This window comes from Lytechinus variegatus, chromosome 8, assembly GCF_018143015.1.
Source record: "Lytechinus variegatus isolate NC3 chromosome 8, Lvar_3.0, whole genome shotgun sequence".
Taxonomy (NCBI): domain Eukaryota; kingdom Metazoa; phylum Echinodermata; class Echinoidea; order Temnopleuroida; family Toxopneustidae; genus Lytechinus; species Lytechinus variegatus.
The window spans coordinates 27,774,836-27,794,937 of NC_054747.1; the positions used below are offsets into that span (position 1 = coordinate 27,774,836).

At 34.9% G+C, this 20,102-nt stretch overlaps 2 protein-coding genes across 3 annotated transcripts; one reads left to right on the top strand and one right to left on the bottom strand.

Annotated features, from left to right (window-relative positions):
* The first annotated feature begins 887 nt into the window (after window positions 1–887).
* LOC121419624 lies at window positions 888–6,844 on the top strand. The gene is made up of 8 exons (XM_041614080.1): window positions 888–1,126; window positions 3,153–3,239; window positions 3,679–3,762; window positions 4,081–4,164; window positions 4,497–4,580; window positions 4,909–4,971; window positions 5,760–5,846; window positions 6,389–6,844. Exons 1-8 carry the CDS (start codon window positions 888–890, stop codon window positions 6,645–6,647), a joined length of 987 nt encoding a protein of 328 aa, XP_041470014.1. The 3' UTR covers window positions 6,648–6,844.
* A 2,069-nt stretch (window positions 6,845–8,913) lies between these two features.
* Window positions 8,914–18,882, bottom strand: LOC121420275 (putative nuclease HARBI1). 2 transcript variants are annotated; one of them, XM_041614849.1, is made up of 7 exons: window positions 18,531–18,882; window positions 14,246–14,401; window positions 13,637–13,796; window positions 12,880–13,093; window positions 11,335–11,621; window positions 10,333–10,481; window positions 8,914–9,941 (listed from the first exon to the last, which is right to left on the bottom strand). In XM_041614849.1, the coding sequence occupies exons 3-7, from the start codon at window positions 13,679–13,681 to the stop codon at window positions 9,581–9,583; spliced, it is 1,056 nt and encodes a 351-aa protein (XP_041470783.1). In that variant the 5' UTR covers window positions 13,682–13,796; window positions 14,246–14,401; window positions 18,531–18,882; the 3' UTR covers window positions 8,914–9,580. The 2 variants fall into 2 exon arrangements, with proteins under 2 accessions (XP_041470783.1, XP_041470784.1); XM_041614850.1 differs by lacking the exon at window positions 14,246–14,401.
* Window positions 18,883–20,102: the final 1,220 nt, after the last annotated feature.

Consider the following 20,102-nt stretch of genomic DNA (forward strand, 5'->3'; position numbering starts at 1 on the left):
TTACATTTGTGGGTAAAGTGCATTATTACATTTGTGGGTGAAATTATTACATTTGTGGGTAAAGTGTTATTACATTTGTGGGCGTTATTACATTTGTGGGTAAAGTGTTATTACATTTGTGGGCGTTATTACATTTGTGGGCGATTATTACATTTGTGGGTGTAACAGGGGTATAAGACAGGGGGAGATCCAGGATTTTGCAAAAAGGGGGGGCAATTTTTTCGGAGGAAAATTTTGAAAAGTCCTCCCCCCCCAAAAAAAAAAACACAGGTTTTTACCGACAAATTAAGGATATTTCGTATTCGAAAGTATTTGACAAGCAAGCAAAAAAAAAACAGTTTTAATCGACAAAATTATAAAGGATAAGGATCTTTCCTCTATCATTGTGTCTATATCCATTTCCCCTTCATTCCTTTTATAGGCCGGTATTCTCAAAGGAGGTTTAGTTAGCCCAGGTTAAAATTTAAACCATGGACTAATTAGCCCAGGCTAAATTTTAGTCCATGGTTTAAACCTTGGTGGTATTCACCAACGGTGGTCTAACTAAACCATGGTTTAAATTTTAGTCCATGGACTAAAATTTAAACCATGGTCACTGAGCATGCTCAGTTACAGGGTGATTTCTGAGCATGCTCAGTGCAAACTTTTGTTGCATATTAATTAATTAATTAATAATCATGGAGGATTCGGGAATTAATAAGAGGGACAGGAAACCAAATTGGCAGAATTGTGAGAAGAATTATTTGATTGAATTAATTGCAGATAGGATCCATATAATCAATAATAAGACTACCAATCACACAACAAATTCTAGGAAAATCAGTGCATGGAAGGAGATTAATCAACAATTCGTAACCAAGTATGGAGAGAAATGGAGCTTAGCTCAAATGAAAGACCAATGGAAAAGATGCAGAGTCGCTGCAAAAAAGGAATATGGCATTTACGCTAGAGAAAGCAGGAAAACTGGAGGTGGGCCTCCACCAAAGACCCCCTCCCAGATGACTCAACTAATAAAGGACATTTGTCCACATGACTTCACACAATTATCGAATCCCTTCGATGACGACGCCGATCAGGACAATGGTGCGATATCGGCGTTGGAGTTTATCGTTGGTCGTCATCGCGGGTGAGCAGCTGCGCTGTGCAGACGATCGTTAATTAATTTTTTTATTTACTCAAGTTCACTTTTAGAAACCGAAAAGTGTCACTTTTCCTGCCTTAAATCTATGAAGCATAATAAGGTGATAAAATAATCCCCCCCCCATAAAAAAACTACCCAATATTAAAAAAAAACCACGGGATAGACAGTACATAACACAGAAGCAATGAGAAGTCTTAACCAAAATCATGTTTCCCAAGTTCAAACAGATCCGCAGCGCTGAAGTGAATAGTCCCGTACAAGCAAACTTGTGTCCTGACGACGGTTGCCAAAACTTGAAGTTAGTTGAACTTGACAAAAATGGCAATCTAGATCTACATTAAAGTTTAAGAATTTTCATTACCTTAATGTTACAAACTCAATCGTATTTCAGCCCACGAATTTGTGGCATTGATCCTTAGCAATTCACGTAGGAAGTCATGATTTCGTCTACCCAATTTCTGTCAATAACAAGTGATGTAGAATCTCGTTTCGTTTATAATCGAGTTCAAAATGGGCGCTATATATGGGATGACCGATGACCTGGCGCAGACTGCTTTGTTTTTTATTGAGAGAGTTCAAGAGTCATCAATCAGACTGACTGTCTTACTCCGCGCACAAAATTCAAGACTTCCTTTATATTCTTTCACAAAGAATTTCCCATTTATTTGGTCTTCTACCTTATTAAATTGGATTGTGAGAGGGAAACAAAATCTGAAAATGCCACATCTACGTTAGATATGAAATGCTTAATTTTCCGGTATGACTGTTCAATTTTTTTAATGTTTGTTCATGATAAATTGTAGCAATTAATTTTATCGGCGTATAAAATAAGTATAACCAACTGGATGAAGGGGAGGCATATAGCTGTATACTCGGTTGACTCGATTAAACATAGATCTACATCCCTCCTCAATAGGTACTCCGTCTCATACCCTTCCTGAAACTGAAAAAAATATAGATGTGGATTTGATTTTATTGATTAAAAGTAGCATAGCAGGCCGCGAGGCATAATAAGAAAAATGTCTTAAAATCAGTGGCAGCACCAAGATTTTTTGAATGGGGGGGGGTGCGAAAGAATTTTTTTTTTTGGGGGGGGGCAGAATTAAGCACCGCAAGCATTTTTTCTGGGTTCGGGGTTAATCTCGAAAGCGAGGGAACAAAGCAACCAAGCTATAGTCCATCATGGGGCATTTTTGCATTTGAAAAACTGTTCGAAGGATCCGATCGTGCACATCGTGAATTTTTGAAAATTTTCAGTAAAAACGGGAAGTTGTCTAAATCTTTGGTTAACGTGACCCCCACCCCCTTGAATACATTTATTTTTGCTTGTTTTTACCATTTTTTTTTTACAGTTTATAAAAATATTTTATTGGGGGGGGGTAGGGGGGCTACATTCTTGAATGGGGAGGCAAATGCTGCCCTTGGCGCCGCCACGGAATAAAAGCCGTGGGTGGGGGAAGCGTAAACAAATTATGGCAACCCAATTTTCTGTTTCCTCCTTTTCCTTTTTCCCTTACAACCTTTTTTTGCCCCCACCCCCCGTGATCTATATGTTTTTTCCTGTTGGATTTCCTATTAAGATCTGTCAGAAATTAGAGGATCATCTGTTGAAAAGGGGGCTCATTCGTCGAAACTGGCAAAAAGTAAAAATAATGGTTGAAGGCCTCCACTTCCAGATTCATGACTGAAACATGGGCTTTTCATCAGAAGCGTTGTTTCAAAATACAAAATTTTGAGGATTGGTTTTTTAAAAAAATCTAAAAAGTTGCAAACAAGCAAGGCGAACAAGTCAAAATGTTGTCCGTTATTTTTACATAAAAACAAACAATTTTTCTGATAGTGTTATCATATTTTCAGTCTTAATTTATTTTTCATGGTCTTGGAAATTTTGGGTTGGTCCACGGTCGCAATTGTACGGCAGTGCTTTCAATTTCATTTCATTTTCTAATTAAAATTCATCATTGCATTTAAAATTTTAACTATTTTGAATTCTTTTTCGATTCAAATCAAGGTCCTGCACACCCCCACAACGATCATGTACTCCCGTCATGCCCCTGGAAGTCGATTGCTCCACAGATCTAGAGGATGGTGAATTGAGGTAACTTAAAAAATGTATTATCAAGAATCTCAGTGAATTTATTGATAACTATGTCTATCCTCTTTTCTTGGAAAACATGAAAACTGAATGTTTCGAATGCACTACTTGTATTCAACCATCAACCTCTGGAGCAAGGTATTTTTAAAAGGAATACAAACTCCTATTCATTACATATATGTTCAATTAATTGAGAGATGAAAATTAACTTTTTATATCACTTACTTAAAATTTGTTCATTTTATTTCAATATTTGATTTACTCATTCCTTCTTTTTTTCTTGATGGGGGAGGGGGGTACTATGGCACTTTTTATTCATGAAAACATTAGAATTAATCTGATGAATCTATATTTTTTCTTTCCATAATGATACAGGAATGGATGTAGAATAATAAATGCTCAATTTCTAACCATCAACCATTCATGACTATTCCTTACTCAGCTACCACCAACAGACCGTCCAATCTACGAATTTGGCTTCAAAAGACTCAACCGTCAACCATAAACCATCAACGTCTGGAACAAGGTATTTATCTGACAGGATTAAGGATTCCTATTCATTGATCTATTAAACATATATTCACTAAGCAGAGATGAAAATTAACTTTTTATATCACTTACTTCAAACTTGTCAATTTTAGTTCAATATCTGATTTACTCATTCTTTGTTTCTTGATTTAGTTTTGTGTGTGTGTGGGGGGTGTATGTGAATCAGTTTCAACACTTTTTATGCATGAAAACATTTTTCTTTCCATAAAGATATAGGAATGCATGCAGAAATAACATGTTAATAAATGCTCAATTTCTAACCAGCATCAACCATACATTACTATTCCTTACTCAGCTACCACCAACAGACCGTCCAACCTACGAATTTGGCTTCCCATGACTTAACCGTCCACCATCAACCATCAACCTCCGGAACAAGGTATTTATCTAAAAGGATTAAGGATTCCTATTCTGATCTATCAAATATATTCAATAAGCAGAGATGAAAATTAACTTTTTGTATCACTTACTTGAAATTTGTTCATTTTATTTCAATATTTGATTTACTCATTCCTTCTTTCTATCTTGATGGGGGGGATGTGAACCAATGTCCAAACTATGGAACACTTTTTATGCATGAAAACATTAGAATTAACCAGATGAATATATTTTTTTTTCTTTCCATAATGATATAGGAATGCATGTAGAAATAACATGTTAATAAATGCTCAATTTCTAACCATCAACCATACATTACTATTCCTTACTCAGCTACCACCAACAGACCGTCCAACCTACGAATTTGGCTTCCCATGACTCAACCGTCAACCATCAACCATCAACCTCCGGAACAAGGTATTTATCTAAAAGGATTAAGGTTCATTAATCTATTAAATATATTCAATAAGCAGAGACGAAAATTAACTTTTTGTATCACTTACTTGAAATTTGTTCATTTTATTTCAATATTTGATTTACTCATTCCTTCTTTCTATCTTGATGGGGGGGATGTGAACCAATGTCCAAACTATGGAACACTTTTTATGCATGAAAACATTAGAATTAATCAGATGAATCTATTTTTTTTTTCTTTCCATAATGATATAGGAATGCATGTAGAAATAACATGTTAATAAATGCTCAATTTCTAACCATCAGCCATACACTACTATTCCTTACTCAGCAAACAGCAACAGAATGTCCCATCTTCCCTAACCGACTTAACACCGTCAACCTCTGGAACAAGGTATTTATTCATTTCAAATTTGTTTCATACATTTTATTCAATATATTAAGTGAGCTGTGATGGCAATTAAAGGAAAATCTAACCTTGTCTGAAAGCAGAAAAATCAAACAATCAGATAAACTAAAGTTAGAATTAAAATGTTAATTGAAAATGTTCAAATTAATCACTTAAATAGTTTCAAGTTATTTCAATGGCTAGGCAAAACAAAGTAAATGGGGAGGGATGGAGATTCCTAAGCCTGACTCATGCACCGTTCATCAACTGTCACCTTTTTCATCTGCTAAAAACTACCTGAAGCAAATATGAATAAAGGATAGTTAATGAATATTACATCCTCTTACAATGTTCATAACCAATCCAAGTTGATCAAACAATAGTTTACCAGAGTAATGGCAAACATTTTAATTTAATTTTGAATGAAACTCAGGTCATCACATTTATTAAAAAAAACAATTGCTACAAAGCTTGTAATATTCAGAAATTTTAATATGAATTCAACATTTACAAACCAGAATTCAAATAGTTGGTATGTAAATAAAATCATCCGATCTTGGAATCCCTTAATTTGATTGGCTGTAGGTTTTTACCATGGTAGTTACCATTCAACAGTTCCATGGTTGTAGATAATATATATTATAACATATGCATAAACAAAATATAATTTAATGTTATTTCAATTTATCTTGAATTCATCTCCATCAAAATAAAAATAAATTGCAGGAATTCTATTCCTGAATTTACCCTATTTACTCTTTAAACAACTTATATTGGACTCTTCATTCAAAAAGGGAGACTTCAATTCCACCTATTCTTCCAAGAAAAATTTCCAAGCCTACTGGACCTGGATCTACTCTGCAACCAACAAACCCCTCAAGGTATTGTAATTTTATTCAAATAATTTAAAGTCCATCATATAAATTCATTGATTTTGAAAACTTTTTCATGTGAATTTGCCTTCTTGCAAATTTATGACAAAATTCTTGTGACAATTTAGATAGTGGAAAATACATGTACATTCATAAACACATAAAGAAATTCATCATTAGCCCAATTCTAAGAAAAAAATGTGATACATACAATGAATTACACATGAATAAAATAAACAATATGAAATATATTTTAAAAAAAAAATAATTAAATACTTAACAAAATGAAACATAACTGTAACTAATAATTGACCGATGCACCACTGTACTTCAAATGCTAGCATCTTCTTTATTCAACAATGAAATAGTATAGGGAAACTATTTTTTTTTAAATTGGGTTGTGATTGAAATACATGCTCCATAGCACAAAGGACAGAGATCTTGGGTTACATATTGTTTAAATAGTCCAGGATATATTGGGATGAGAACTTGAAAGCCCAAAACCTTGTAGGAAAAACACATTAAATGTTTTTATTCTAATTAAATTATAGGAATACAGAAACCAAACCATCTGCCAAGAGAAGCTTGCACTATCTAGAACAGCTGGAACCAAACACAAAGAAAAAAAGTCTCAGTCCAGCACAAGAAGTAATGATTGAATTGGCAAGAGAAGAGCATGCATGGCTCAAACGTGAGCATGAATTAAGAGTTGAAATCCTTCAGCTAGAAATACGAACTGCACAATACAAGGAAGAGGAAGCTCGTAGATCACTTAACAAAGTCAATGCTAATTTGAATTCAGATCCCTAAACTATCTATTTCATATATTACAAATTAATAATAATTTTTAACAATATGAATATGTGTATTTAACTGTGCATGCCATAACATTCTTAACTACAAGTCTACTACTGCTACTTCTGTTCAATGAATCTTTGTTTAAGATTGAAGTTAACTAGAGTATAATTATTTTTTTCATTCTCATCTACAATGAATGAAGTAGAGGAAGTGTCTGCTTCCAGAGAGCCTCTGGTCTCTTCTCATGATACACAATAGCAATGCAACCATGACCTTATAGTTGTTCTTATCTACTTTTTGCAATTTCAATAGAGTAAATTGTATGAGCAGCATTTATCTATATTTATCAATTGACTAATGTTTGTGTATTGAATTTGTATATACCGCATCGGACGAATGAAATATAATATATTCTATACAACAATGAAATACATAGTTTACTCATTGCAATTTGAACTCTAGAGTATATCATATGCGTAGGAATAATCTATATTTCTCAAATGATGGTTGTATATTGAAATTGTATATATAACATTGATGGAATGGAATATGATATACACTTTTTTGTTCACATGGTTGTTCTTTGCAATTAGAACACAAAAGTATTTGCAGAAATAATATATATTTACTGAATGATAAATATTTGTATTGAATTTGTATATACTGCACTGGAAGAATGAAATGTAATACATTCTACACAACAATAACATAAATAGTTACTCATTGCAATTTGAACTCTAGAGTTTATCATATGAGAAGGAATAATCTGTATTTCTCAATAATTGTTTGTGTATTGAATTTGTATATATCACATCGGGTATGAGCAGAAATAATATTTATTTATTGAATGATAAATCTTTGGAGTGAAATTGTTTATTCAACATTGGAAGATTGAAATATAGTATATTCTATACAACAATAAAATACACTACTTTGTTCATAACTACTCATTGCAATTGAACTCAAAAGTTAATAATATGAGTACAAATAATCTACATTTTTCAAATGATAAATGTTTGTGTATTAAATTTGCACATCGGAAGAATGGTATATGATATATACTTTTTGTTCACATAGTTACTCTTTGCAATTTGAACATGAGAGTATGAGCAGAAATAATCTATATTCATCTATATTTGTATTGAGTTTGTATATACCGTATTGGAAAAATAAAATATATGTATATATCAGATTGAAGGAATGAAATTTATATTATTAAAATAAAAACAAATTTGTTCACATATTTATGCAAGCTATGTTTCCATTCTTTAAATTTCATATATTGGTGACTACACATAAATCTGCTAAATTCAATAACTTGACCAGAAATCTCTTTTATAGTAAAAAAATGTTTAAAAGATGAAAATATGACATCTTTTGCGTGTTTTATTCTGGAAAAAATTCAATTTGAGCAATTATCATATGTTATGGAATAGGCTTCATCAAAATGCTTGAAGAAATCAGGATAAACACACAATAGATTGATATCCACTACTTGTCGTAAACTAGTCAAAGACCTCGTAAAGTATAGAAAAAGGCTATTGTAGGCAATGGTGACAAGGCAAAATTATCAGTCACCGTTTGCTCGAATCATTCAAGATGGTTTTGAAACTAAAGCAAAAAGGAAAGTTACATTCGAGAGTTTACATCATTGAAAGAAGACTGAAAAACCCCAACAATTCTATGAATGCTACGGCTAACCAGGTGTGCTTGGTGTACATATGAGATATGTTTACATCAGGAGTGAATGGTGAGAAACAATAAATGCCAGTTAGTGTATAAGCTGTTTGTGAGCAGGGTTTCATACAGCTACTATCTTATCACATTCCATGTAAATTTGAGTATGATTACTAGATATTTGCTAATAATGACCATGATGGAGCTGACAGAAGGAAAAACTAGATGAAGATTATATTCCACTGAACTATTACCTGCTTGATTTCCTGTCCCTCGTGTTTAATTCGCGTATCCTCCATGATTATTAATTAATTAATATGCAACAAAAGTTCACTGAGCATGCTCAGAAATCACCCTTTAACTGAGCATGCTCAGTGACCATGGTTTAAATTTTAGTTTATGATTTTTACATTGACTTTGTACACAAAATCATGTTTTTGAGCAATTTTTGGTCTGACATGCACTTACATAACGTTGCGTAACTTCAGAACCACGTACCCGGGTGACGCAAAATTGGTCTCAAAAGTTGCGCAAGACTTGAAAGTAATAAGTCAGCGAGCGGCGCGGCGAAAATATCGCGCAATTCGTTGAGGGGGGCCCCCCCCCCCCGGCCTAGATAGGGTTAAGTTATCTTGGTGAAACCAACTCGCTCATTTAATAAGCTTTGACCTGCGGACTTCAAATTTGAACTTTGCCTGGATTTTTTAAAATCTATTAAATATTGCACAGAAACCAAGTGAAGGGTCAGAAGGATGGACAGGGGCAATGCATAATGCTCCCTGCGGACTTCGTCTGCGGGGGCATAAAAATATGTGCCAAAGGATTCTGGAAAAAATTGTGTAATTGCAAAGAAATCAGCAAAACGAACAAGGGATTCAGGTCAATTGTTGGGCATTTTTCAAAACAATAAAAAATACTCTCCCACATGTGCTTATCTGAGTTGCTGATCTTGAGAGTGATTTTTCATTTTTCAGCTGAGATTCAGGATGTCACAAACTTTAGTTTATGTAACTGTACCAGACCTAGATCCACACTGTTATGGTGACAATTAAGTTTGGTTTGCAGACTTTCTCGTAAAATCAGTGTTAACTGCAACCACTTTCATTTATGAAGCCCTAATACATAATAAAATGTAGCTGCATGAAACCCTGCTAGCTGGAAATATAACAAGTACCTTGACAGCATCATAATTCTTGGAATTTCACCGGAGTAACTGAAAGAACAACTGTTGCCTGAGCAGATGGCACTGAGTGGCTACTCTGGAGATTCTAAGGGTGGGTAAAATGGTCCTCAATAATCTGTTCTCTCCTGAGCCTACCAGCGACAGCATCACGGAGGCCAGGAGGAAGGTGGTCAGGTGGCATTGCATCATCAATTGGCTCAAGTTCTTGAATATCTTGCTCTCCACGAGTGAGAGAGATATTCCAAAGAACCGAGCATGCCACTATAACAGTAAAGGTAGTGTCCACCTTCACGCGCAGATCATTGAGGCAAGGGAACCTCCTCTTCCAACGGCCAAAGGTGCGCTCAATAACGCAACGTCCTCTTTTGTGGGCATTATTGTAGCGCATCTGTGGCCCTGGATGAGGATGTAGGATGGGGGTCATGAGGAACGGGAGGCAGGGGTACCTGAAAATGAAGAAAAACAGTTATATTTTAACCAACTTGTATTAGACATTACATTTATGAAAAGTACTACACATCTAAAAAAAATTAAATGAGATATTCCAAGAACCAAAAAAATATATTAGATTCTGAATTTATTTCCCTTCTTCTGTGTGTATTTGCTTACACCTTTATAAATAGAATTTTCAGCCGATTAATTTTGACCTTCACAATGTGACCTGAGACTCATGCAAGATAATCAGTGATACTCGGTTACCCTCATTTCTAAGTTTCATGATCTAGGTCCACATACTTCTTAAGTTATGATGATATTTCAAAAACTTAACCTCGGTTAAGATTTCAATGTTGCACCTTTATAAAATGTATATAATCACATAAAAAAAAATCTCCTTACCCACTATCTCCAAGTAGCCACCCAGTACCTTCTGCCCTTGCCTCCAGCTGTTGTTTCAGCGAACTCTCAGAGAAAATCCTTGAATCATGAGTGCTGCCAGGCCACCTTGCCACGATACTTGTCATTTTCCCAGCATGATCACAGACAACCTATTCATGATTCGAGGAGAAATAAAATGTTCAAAATAGAAAGGTCAAGAACAAACAATATTTAGCCCCCCCCCATCTCTGGGCTTGAAGGTCAAAAGGTCAATGTATTCAAACTAGCTCCTATGTAAAAAAAAAATGTGTCATTTAGATAGTGCATCTTATTCCCTTTCAAATGATACCACTTGCATGAAATTGGGACTGCCCGTTACCGTGCAAGGGCCATTAGAAAAATGGGAAGTCACGCCCAATTTGTCAGAAAATAAGAAAAGGGCATATCAATTACCCTATAAACTGAATATGAGCAAATTTGGAGACAGTACAATTAAGCCTAATGACATTTTCAAAACTTAACCTTGGTTAAGATTTCAATGTTGACAACACCATTGCCATCAGTAAAATGGCGCCTGTAATAGTCTCGCTTGCTATGCAAGTGAGACCAAAAAAAAAGATATCAAAAACTTTTCCTTATGTATTTTTTTGAAGATCTTATATATTTTTACATTCTTTTTTTTAGCTCGCTTTTTTAGTATTTTTTCGATGGAAATCATTGGTGACACTATGACTTCAATTGCTCTTAGGAACTTACAAAGTCTGGCTACATCTTTTTGTGTTAGAGATTTATCGAGAAAAGTGTCACGGGTGGGGGGGGGGGGTAAAAAAATCAATTGCAAGTGCTCTGCAATCTAACAATAATGAATATAGTATGTTTCCTAAATGAATACTACTTATGTTGAAGAATTTCGAATTTTCAAAATAAAATAAATAAGCATATGAATCCATCCCAAGACTAAAAGAAAACATGGCTTTTTGAGAAGCAATTTGAGATAACTGTTAAAAATACAATCATTCTAACCTGTACATTAACTGAATACCTGTTTTTCCTGTTAAGGAAAAACAGGGCTTGTTCCCCACCAGGACTCCTGATGTAGACATGGGTCCCATCTATAGCACCGATGACCCCGGGAAAGCCGCAGTACTCATAGAATTGCTGCTGCGTTGTTTCAAGTTCGTCTCTCGTTGATGGAAATCTCATGAATTCCCGTTTCCTTCTTGCAATAGCTTCTGAAACCTTCTTGATGACTCGGCTCACAGATGGCTGAGATATTGATGCCTCGTCACCATGCATAATTTGGAATGAACCTTCAATTAAACATAGAATAGGAGAAATCAAAGAGTCATTTTTTTAAATATAGCATGTTTATTTGTTTCATTCTTGTATGTAAATCAGAAAAGGCTGGAAATGTTCTATACACTGTTTCAAATAAAGACGTATTTGTTGATTTGTCAACAGAATTGAAATGTTTGGCATGTATTATGTTAAAGGACAGGTCAAGCAGAACAAAAAGTTGATTTGAATCAAAGAGAACAAGGCTAAAGCGATTTTGTGTCTCGCCCACTTAAGAAAATAACCATGAATATCGTGATTTGCGAGGGCACGCAAGAGAATTATATCGAAACTTCATTGTGAAATGACTGGGATGGAATAACACTTGTCATTAAAGCCTTGCACTTAAACTTTAATGCTGACCTGTAAATGACCTTTGACATTACCATGTGACCTCCGACTACAGCATAACATGCTGGTCCTCCAAGTCCATCTACCATCTAAGTTTAGTTGAAAAGAGACTTACGGTTGCAGAGTTATGTGTCATTAGGTTTGTGACGGACGGACGACATTTGGATCCCTAAGTCTCGCCTTCACCTCTGGTGGGCGAGACAAAAATCAAACAATAATACTGGAAATTTTATCTGAATCAGAGGTAAAATAAGTATTCCTGCCAGGCAATAGAGCCAAAAAAAATCCAGAAATAGAAACATTCTTAGATTTCCTATTCAATACTACATAATTTTTTTAAACAGAAATAGGAACACAGTTTAAAATGGCAATAATCATTTACACAAAACAGGAATATTCCTATTTAATAGGAAGTTGGCTGCTATGATAAATTTTTGACATTTTAAATTTAGCTGATTTTTGCGAAATATTCGTATGCACAATAGAGTGCTGTAAGTTTCTTTTTTACTTCTAATTCTCATTAAATTTTCAGAGTTAGGCTTCTTTGATTTTTTTTTCTTTTTATTCAAATCAAATTTTGGTCAGAGTGGACTTGGCCTTCAAGAAAACAGCTGTATGACTTTATAACCTTCAATAGTTTTTAATTTTGATTATTAGCTATGATTTTATTTTCTGCTTATAGATATTAATATAAAACATCAAATAACTAGATCTACACTTTCATATTTACTTACATGTAAGTTTCTGTTTCAAATGTAGAAGTATTTTTTACCATATCATACATCTGAGCAAATAACTAAAGTAGATTAAGGAGGAAGATTCTGTTTGAAATTAAGAAAAAGACATGATAACATGCTTACTTATAATATACATAATACTTACCTACGGCATAAAAACGGAGAGCAGTCATGACTTGTACCACAACAGGTAGTGGATTATTCCGATCTGTGTTTCTACTGAGATCTTCTTCAAGGATGTTGATTAGGTAGAGTGCTGTGTGTTTTGTAAATCTGTATCGCATCTTGAAATCACGATCATCGTACAGTTCAAATGGATTCTTGCGATCTGTGAGTCCCCTCTCTGGCCTCATTTCCGCCTGTACAAGCAATAATTACATGAGAGAAAAAAAATCAAATATGAAAGACGATTTAGCAATTGTCAGTGTGGCTAATCTTGCACAGTATCATGTCAATGAATAATAATGACATCTCTATACATGTAGCTGTTAAATTCCTCAACTTCCAGTTTGAAGAAAAATTAAAGTACCTGTACACTGTCGTTAGAGTGACCATTGATTTTTTAAGAAAGGCTGTACCAAGATCAATATCATTTAGATCTAAGACAAGCTCCATCAACTTAACTTTATAAATCTAAGCTGAAACACTATCAAACTGTAAATTGCCATGGGACAGTGAATTAATATTGCTAGAATACACGACATCTGGCTGGAATACAGTGCTTATCTTGTTCATCTCTCAGAAATTTGAAATTTCTTCCAGAATTCTTTGGAAAATAATTTTCATTCATACAAACTTTGGTTGTCAATTTATTGGATTCTGTACATACTCATTTTTAAATTGTTACAACTTGTTTTAAATCTAAAAAAAAAGGAAAAAAAAGAAAAACCTTAAGAACATACCTCTCTGACCATGTCAAGCTGACGAAGGCGGTAAAAATTTGCCATATTCTCAGTCCAAAAATGAATGTAGCAGTGATTGTGTGAACGGCAGGGAAAACACTGGTGGATGCTGCCCCTGTCAGGGCCAAGATACAAAAGGTAACCAGCTTAGTCGTGACTCCTTAAGAAAAAAAAAGGAAAATGTCACAGCACTTATGATTACTTGTGATATGGTCTCCTTTTAATAACCCTAACAAGACTTGGGGGGGGGGGCTCACTCAAAATGAGTACTTTAGAGGCATTATTTAGTCAATAATGAAAAACTTTTGATCTTATGCATAAATTAGCATAATTGATTAGCATGAGATTTTTCACGCCAATTTTTGTCGTGATCGACAACCAAGATCATAAGGGGGAGGGCTTAATCAGCCCCACCCCCCTAGCTTCTTATGCGTCGAAATAGCCCAGTCTATTTAAGGTTAAAGTATGGATAAACATTGTTGAAATTAGACAAATCTGCTATTGACAGAATAATATATATAATACAATAGAGTTTATTCAACAATACATGAGAATTATTGGAGACAATATTTGGTGAATTCTGTTTGAAGTTATCAATACATAACTTACTGCTTAAGGGGAAGTAGTCTTTTGCACAGCTGCTGTGTTGGAGACAACCTGCACTACTGTAGAAGTGATTGCATATGTTGACGGCAGGGAAAACACTGGTGGATGCTGCCCCTGTCAGGGCCAAGATACAAAAGGTAACCAGCTTAGTTGTGACTCCTTAAGAAAAAAAAAGGAAAATGTCACAGCACTTATGATTACTAGTGATATGGTCTCCTTTTAATAACCCTAACAAGACTTGGGGGGGGGGGGCTCACTCAAAATGAGTACTTTAGAGGCATTATTTCGTTATTTCGTAAATTAGAGCAAACTTTTGATTTTATGCATTTAGCATAATTGATTAGCATGAGATTTTTCACGCCAATTTTTGTTGTGATCGACAACCAAGATCATAAGGGGGGAGGGCTTAATCAGCCCCACCCCCCCTAGCTTCTTACGCGTCGAAATAGCCCAGTCTATTTAGGGTTAAAGTACGGATAGACATTGTTGAAATTAGACAAACCTGCTCTTGACAGAATAATATATAGAATATAATAGTTTATTCAACAATACATGAGACTTATTGGAGTCAATATTTGGTGAATTTTGTTTGAAGTTATCAATAAATAACTTACTGCTTTAAAGGGGAAGTAGTCTTTTTCCTATTTGTAATAGGCTTGTGTAGAAACAGAAAAATCAAAGAATAAGTATAAAGAAAGTTTGAGAAAAATCGGGCAAATAATGAGAAAGTTATGAGCATTTTAATATTGCGATCACTAACGCTATGGAGATCCTCCCATTGGCAATGCGACAAGGATGTGTGATGTCACTGATGAACAACTTTCCCTTTGGTGGACTATAAAATACCCTCAAAATGTCTCTTTTTGCTATTTCTTATGATGATACAAACTCTCTATCCATGATGTATTCTTAAAAAATATGTATTACATACCCTCCTATAGAAAGAATACATGTTCTATGGATAGATGTGATAAAAGCGGCAATTCAAGTGAAATATATACTAAAGTAATGGGGAGAGTTGTTCACAAGTGACATCACACATCTTTGTCGCATTGCCAATGGGAGGATCTCCATAGCATTAGTGATCGCAATATTCAAATGCTCATAACTTTCTCATTATTTTTCAGATTTTTCTCAAACTTTTGTTGATCTGTTTCTTCGATTTTTCTGTTTTCAGTTTTCACACAAACTATCTTGTTCCAATGGTGATGTACAGGGTATCGAGTATCTTTTCAAGAGTATACATACAACAATACATGGAAGTTTGAGATGAAATAAAACTCTCCAGAACAAAGCAACAAATAAACGTTTGCCGTACACCATGTCGATACCGCCAAGCAGGCAGAACCTGTATGTGGGCTGGAGCAGTAACGTGAAACACACAGAGAGAAATGCCAGCCCAACAAGAAGAATTTTTCATGGTATTGTGGTACACTAATGAGACATGAACTTTCTATCATCATTATCTTGATATTTGAATATAAAGCTCAAGTGATACCTGTCTGACCTAAAGGTTTGCAATTTTAATTGCACTAAGAGTTGAAATGGTGATTTAAAAAAAAAATCTATCATCAACAAAGTTACAAACTGCATTTAATATCCAAAAAGTTTCATCCATTACAATATTCATAACAGTATTCAATCTTTGCTATCCATTTTCGTACAAAAAAAAATACTTTCCATTGTGTACCTGATTAAATACAATATATGTACACTATTTAATCTCTGCAATGCACAATCTACAGTATTTCCAAGAATGAAATGAGTTGAAAATTTCTAGATTTCTGGTGGTAGGGATATGTCTCTTTCATGGGTTGTGACGCGTCAGGGACACCCCCCCCCCCCCTAGGTACCTATGCTAATGCCTAGATCTTGATCCAGATCTGCACTATATTATAATCTAGCCTAATCTAGATCTACATGTAGGCCTATTAAACCTTAGATAGTACTCTAGATCTAAATTGGATCTACATGTAAACTTATCTCAGAGATGCCAAGTTCAAAGACCAGCCATGCGTGAGATTTTCTGTGAATCTTGAGTGAGATCACAGATATTGTGTACAATGTACATGTACGGGGATAGGCTGTTATAGTTGCGTGAGACAGAGATTTGAGGGGATGAACCAGGGTGACCAGACGTCCCATATTTCCTGGGATCGTCCCATATCTTGCTCCTTTGTCTCGGCGTCCCGACAAACCCTTCCTGGGACGCCTATTTCTCCCGTATTTCAGAATATTTAACAAAGGGTATAGTTTATTATTTATTCATCTTTCCTTCCTTTCTTTCTATATTCAAATCAAAGAATGACGGAAACCGTGTTTTCTCTTTATTCTAAATTTCTTTTATTCTTTTTAAATTTTCCTTCATTTTCCCCTTCATATTTTCTTTCTTTCTTCTCAATTCATCTCTTTTCTTTTGTCTTTTCTTTCTCTCCTGCATTATTTCGCTCACCCTCCCTTACATTATATTTTTTTCACAAGTCTAACACTGTGTAGCTTTCTTTGTTGATCTTCATTTTTCAATTGTCCCATATTTCATTTTGTGAAATCTGGTCACCCTGGGATGAACAAGAGTCCAAATGCTTGAGTCTCACGCATAATGCGCAAGACTTGGTAGCTCTGTTATCTAAGTTAGATCTAAAGTTACTAAAGTAACTTTTTGTTGGATCTATATAAATGTTAGGTCTCGTCTAACTGGATCTGTCGTGTTGTTAATACAGTTGACAATCTTCCTGATTTAGAATAATAGAAGTCTAGATCTAACGTTAGATGTGTCACAGGGGAATATAAGCAAGGATGCTCACAGTCACACATATTGCGAGGTGAGTTACTAACCTCGTTCCCCACACCATGAACCGTTTGGCAGTGGATTTCTAATGTTAGTAGGTAGCGCGTGCTGGGATCCCAATTCTGCTGGTGTCCACAACACACGACTTTATATACATAACAAAGCTTGATTTTTTTGTGCGCAACGGCATGTAATGAACCTTTGGCCTTGGGTGACCGAAGACAAGGTTTCACTTTCACTCTTGCTTATGTGAACGTGCAATCTTCGCATCCAGATTCCATGACAAAGAAAATTGGTACCTGGCTAAAGCAGCATGAGCAGGGGCAGATCCAAGATTTTCCAAATTTTTTGACAAATTAAAGTTAAGCAAAAAAAATATATATCTCAACCACAAATTAAATAAGCCACACCAAAAAAAAATTGACAAGTCTTTTTGACCTAGCCTAGCCCTAGGCCTTACTTCAATTTCTAAACAAAAAAGAGGGAGCACACCTCAACATGCATTTTAATGACATTTCTACATTACAAATTTTAATTCTGCTCTGAATAAATGTGCCCCCCCCCCCCTGCCCTGGATCCGCCAGCATAAGCCCGGCCTAGCCTAATTCCCTAAAACCACCCATTATCGGAAATCTTCCAACACGTAAACGCTCGAATGGGACTGTAGGCGAACTGTTCGTGCGATAAATACAAACATTCAATAGCGGGAAACATCATCTTGTTTAATCATCGTTTATACTGCATTTGAAAGTAGAATAATAATTTGTAGTACAGAATCGCACTCCTTAATAAAGATAGGGTGTCTGAAGCCACACTGAAAAGTGTCAGCATAAAACAGGCTGATTTAGGGGAAAATGTGGCACATATTTTTCGGGAAGTTCAGGCTATTATAAAAATGTGATCTGAATTGATAATTAACTTGTGTTTGGCATGTATGGAAAGAGAAAATTCAGGGGCTTCTTTTGACAGTAAGGACAAGTTTATATGATCATTCTAAATAAGGATTTAGAGATAAATTGCAAACCCTTATTTTTGTGTGTGTTGAGATTGCCATTTCCCCATGCGTTTTCTATGGGAAAATGAAATTTCTGTTTTGCACAATTTTTTCACTTTGTCGCAATTTTTCATTGTGATCTGGTTTCCAAATCTTTATAAAAATCATACCATCAGAAAGAGCATAAAAAATCCTATTTGACTCTTTATGGACAAGTTTTTGGCATTAATAATAAATTTATAACAGCCCTTGGAAGCTAAAAATTTGGATTTGTGTGTGTCCATTTCTTAACTACACAGTCTATGGCAGAGAAATGCTGAAAAATTACCTAATTTCATTCTTCTTTTTTGCAGCCAATAATTGGATTTTTTTCAAAAATGTTACATTTCTGTAAGTCTGAAGGTCATTTCTTTTCAAATTCACAAAGAAAATGTGATATTTTCTTGAAATAAGAAAAATAATTTTTTTCTCCAGACACCCTAATAAAGAGGCAACAAAATACTTACGTTTTCGGCGAAAATTACCAAAAACTGGTTCAGTGAAATATACACGTAACCCGAAACTAAATTGGGCTCTGTTCTGTCTCCGATGACTTTTGGGCGGGAAAAAGAGTGAAAAAAATTGCAGACGATTAAGCAACTACGCATGCGCACGAAATTTAGTCCATGGACTAAATTGTTTAAACCACCCATGAGAGCTGACTAAAATTGATGACGTAAAACGACGCGTTTAGACCACGGACTAACTAAACCCCCGACTAAATCACCTTTGAGAATACCAAAATTTAGTCCATGGACTAAATCGGAGGTTTAAACCACCGATTTAGTCCATGGACTAACTAAACCTCCTTTGAGAATACCGGCCGCGCGTTTCCGTTTTACACCCTGGCGAAGGCATTTTCCGGAAAAGTAGCCAAAAGGCGACTAGTGAAGAGTCTACGTCTACGTTTGTTTACATTATCAGCTGGGCGCGCGATCCAAAGTCCGCACCGAAGTTATCCGCACAGCTTATACTTTCCAGGTTCAATACGAATGTTTGCCTTGATCATTTGCCTTGCCGATTTGCTGATGTCTGTCTTTCCAGGGATATGTTGTTGCATATCCCTGGTCTTTCTCTCTATCTGTCTATACATCCAGGGATATCTATCTCTCAAATTCTATCTCTATCTATCTATGTAACTGCAGTATCTATCTAATAATCTTCTCTGTCTCTCTCATTCTTTATCTAACATCTATCTATCTCAAATTCTCTATCTCTCTCTATCTATCCATCTGTCTGTCTTTTTCTCTATTTCTCTTTTTCCGTTTCCGTTAGAACATATCTCCATCTCTCTCCCCCATCCATCTATCTATCTATCTTCTATCTATTTTTGTAACTACAGTATCTATCTATCTGTTAATTTGTTGATAATCTTCCCTGTCTCATTCTTTATCTATTTAACATCTATCTATCTCTCAAATTCTCTCCCTCTCTCCCTATCTATCTATCCATCTGTCTGTCTTTCTTTATTTCTCTCTATCTATTTATCTATCTATTTTTATAACTTCAGTATCTATCTGTTAATAATCTTCTCTGTCTCTCTCACTTTTAAATCTATTTAACATCTATCTCTCAAATTCTCTATCTATCTCTCTATCCATCTATCTATCCATCTGTCTGTCTTTCTCTATTTCTCTCCCTCTATTTATCTATCTATTTTTTAACTAGAGTATCTATCTATCTGTTAATTTGTTAATAATCTTCTCTGTCTCTCTCATTCTTTATCTATTTAATATCTATCTCTCTCTCTATCTATCCATCTGTCTGTCTTTCTCTCATTCTCTCTATCTATCTATCTATTTATCTATCTATTTTTTTTTAACTAGAGTATCTATCTATCTGTTAATTTGTTAATATTCTTTGTCTCTCTCCCTCTTTATCTATCTAACATCTATCTATCTCTCATCTATCTATCTCTCAAATCCTCTATCTATCCATCTGTCTGTCTTTCTATATTTCTCTCTATCTATATATCTATCTATCTATGTATCTATCTATCTGTTAATTTGTCTATCCTGTCTCTCTCATTCTTTATCTTT

Coding starts and splice junctions, on each gene's coding strand:
- LOC121419624 (XM_041614080.1), top strand. CDS start 888: ATGAAAGACCAATGGAAAAGATGCAGAGTCGCTGCAAAAAAGGAATAT. Junction 3,240..3,678: donor CTAGAGGATGGTGAATTGAG/GTAACTTAAAAA, acceptor TTCCTTACTCAG/CTACCACCAACAGACCGTCC. Junction 5,847..6,388: donor CAACCAACAAACCCCTCAAG/GTATTGTAATTT, acceptor ATTAAATTATAG/GAATACAGAAACCAAACCAT.
- LOC121420275 (XM_041614850.1), bottom strand. CDS start 13,681: ATGGCAAATTTTTACCGCCTTCGTCAGCTTGACATGGTCAGAGAG. Junction 13,094..13,636: donor AGCTTGACATGGTCAGAGAG/GTATGTTCTTAA, acceptor TTGCTTGTACAG/GCGGAAATGAGGCCAGAGAG. Junction 11,622..12,879: donor TCTCCGTTTTTATGCCGTAG/GTAAGTATTATG, acceptor GTTTAATTGAAG/GTTCATTCCAAATTATGCAT.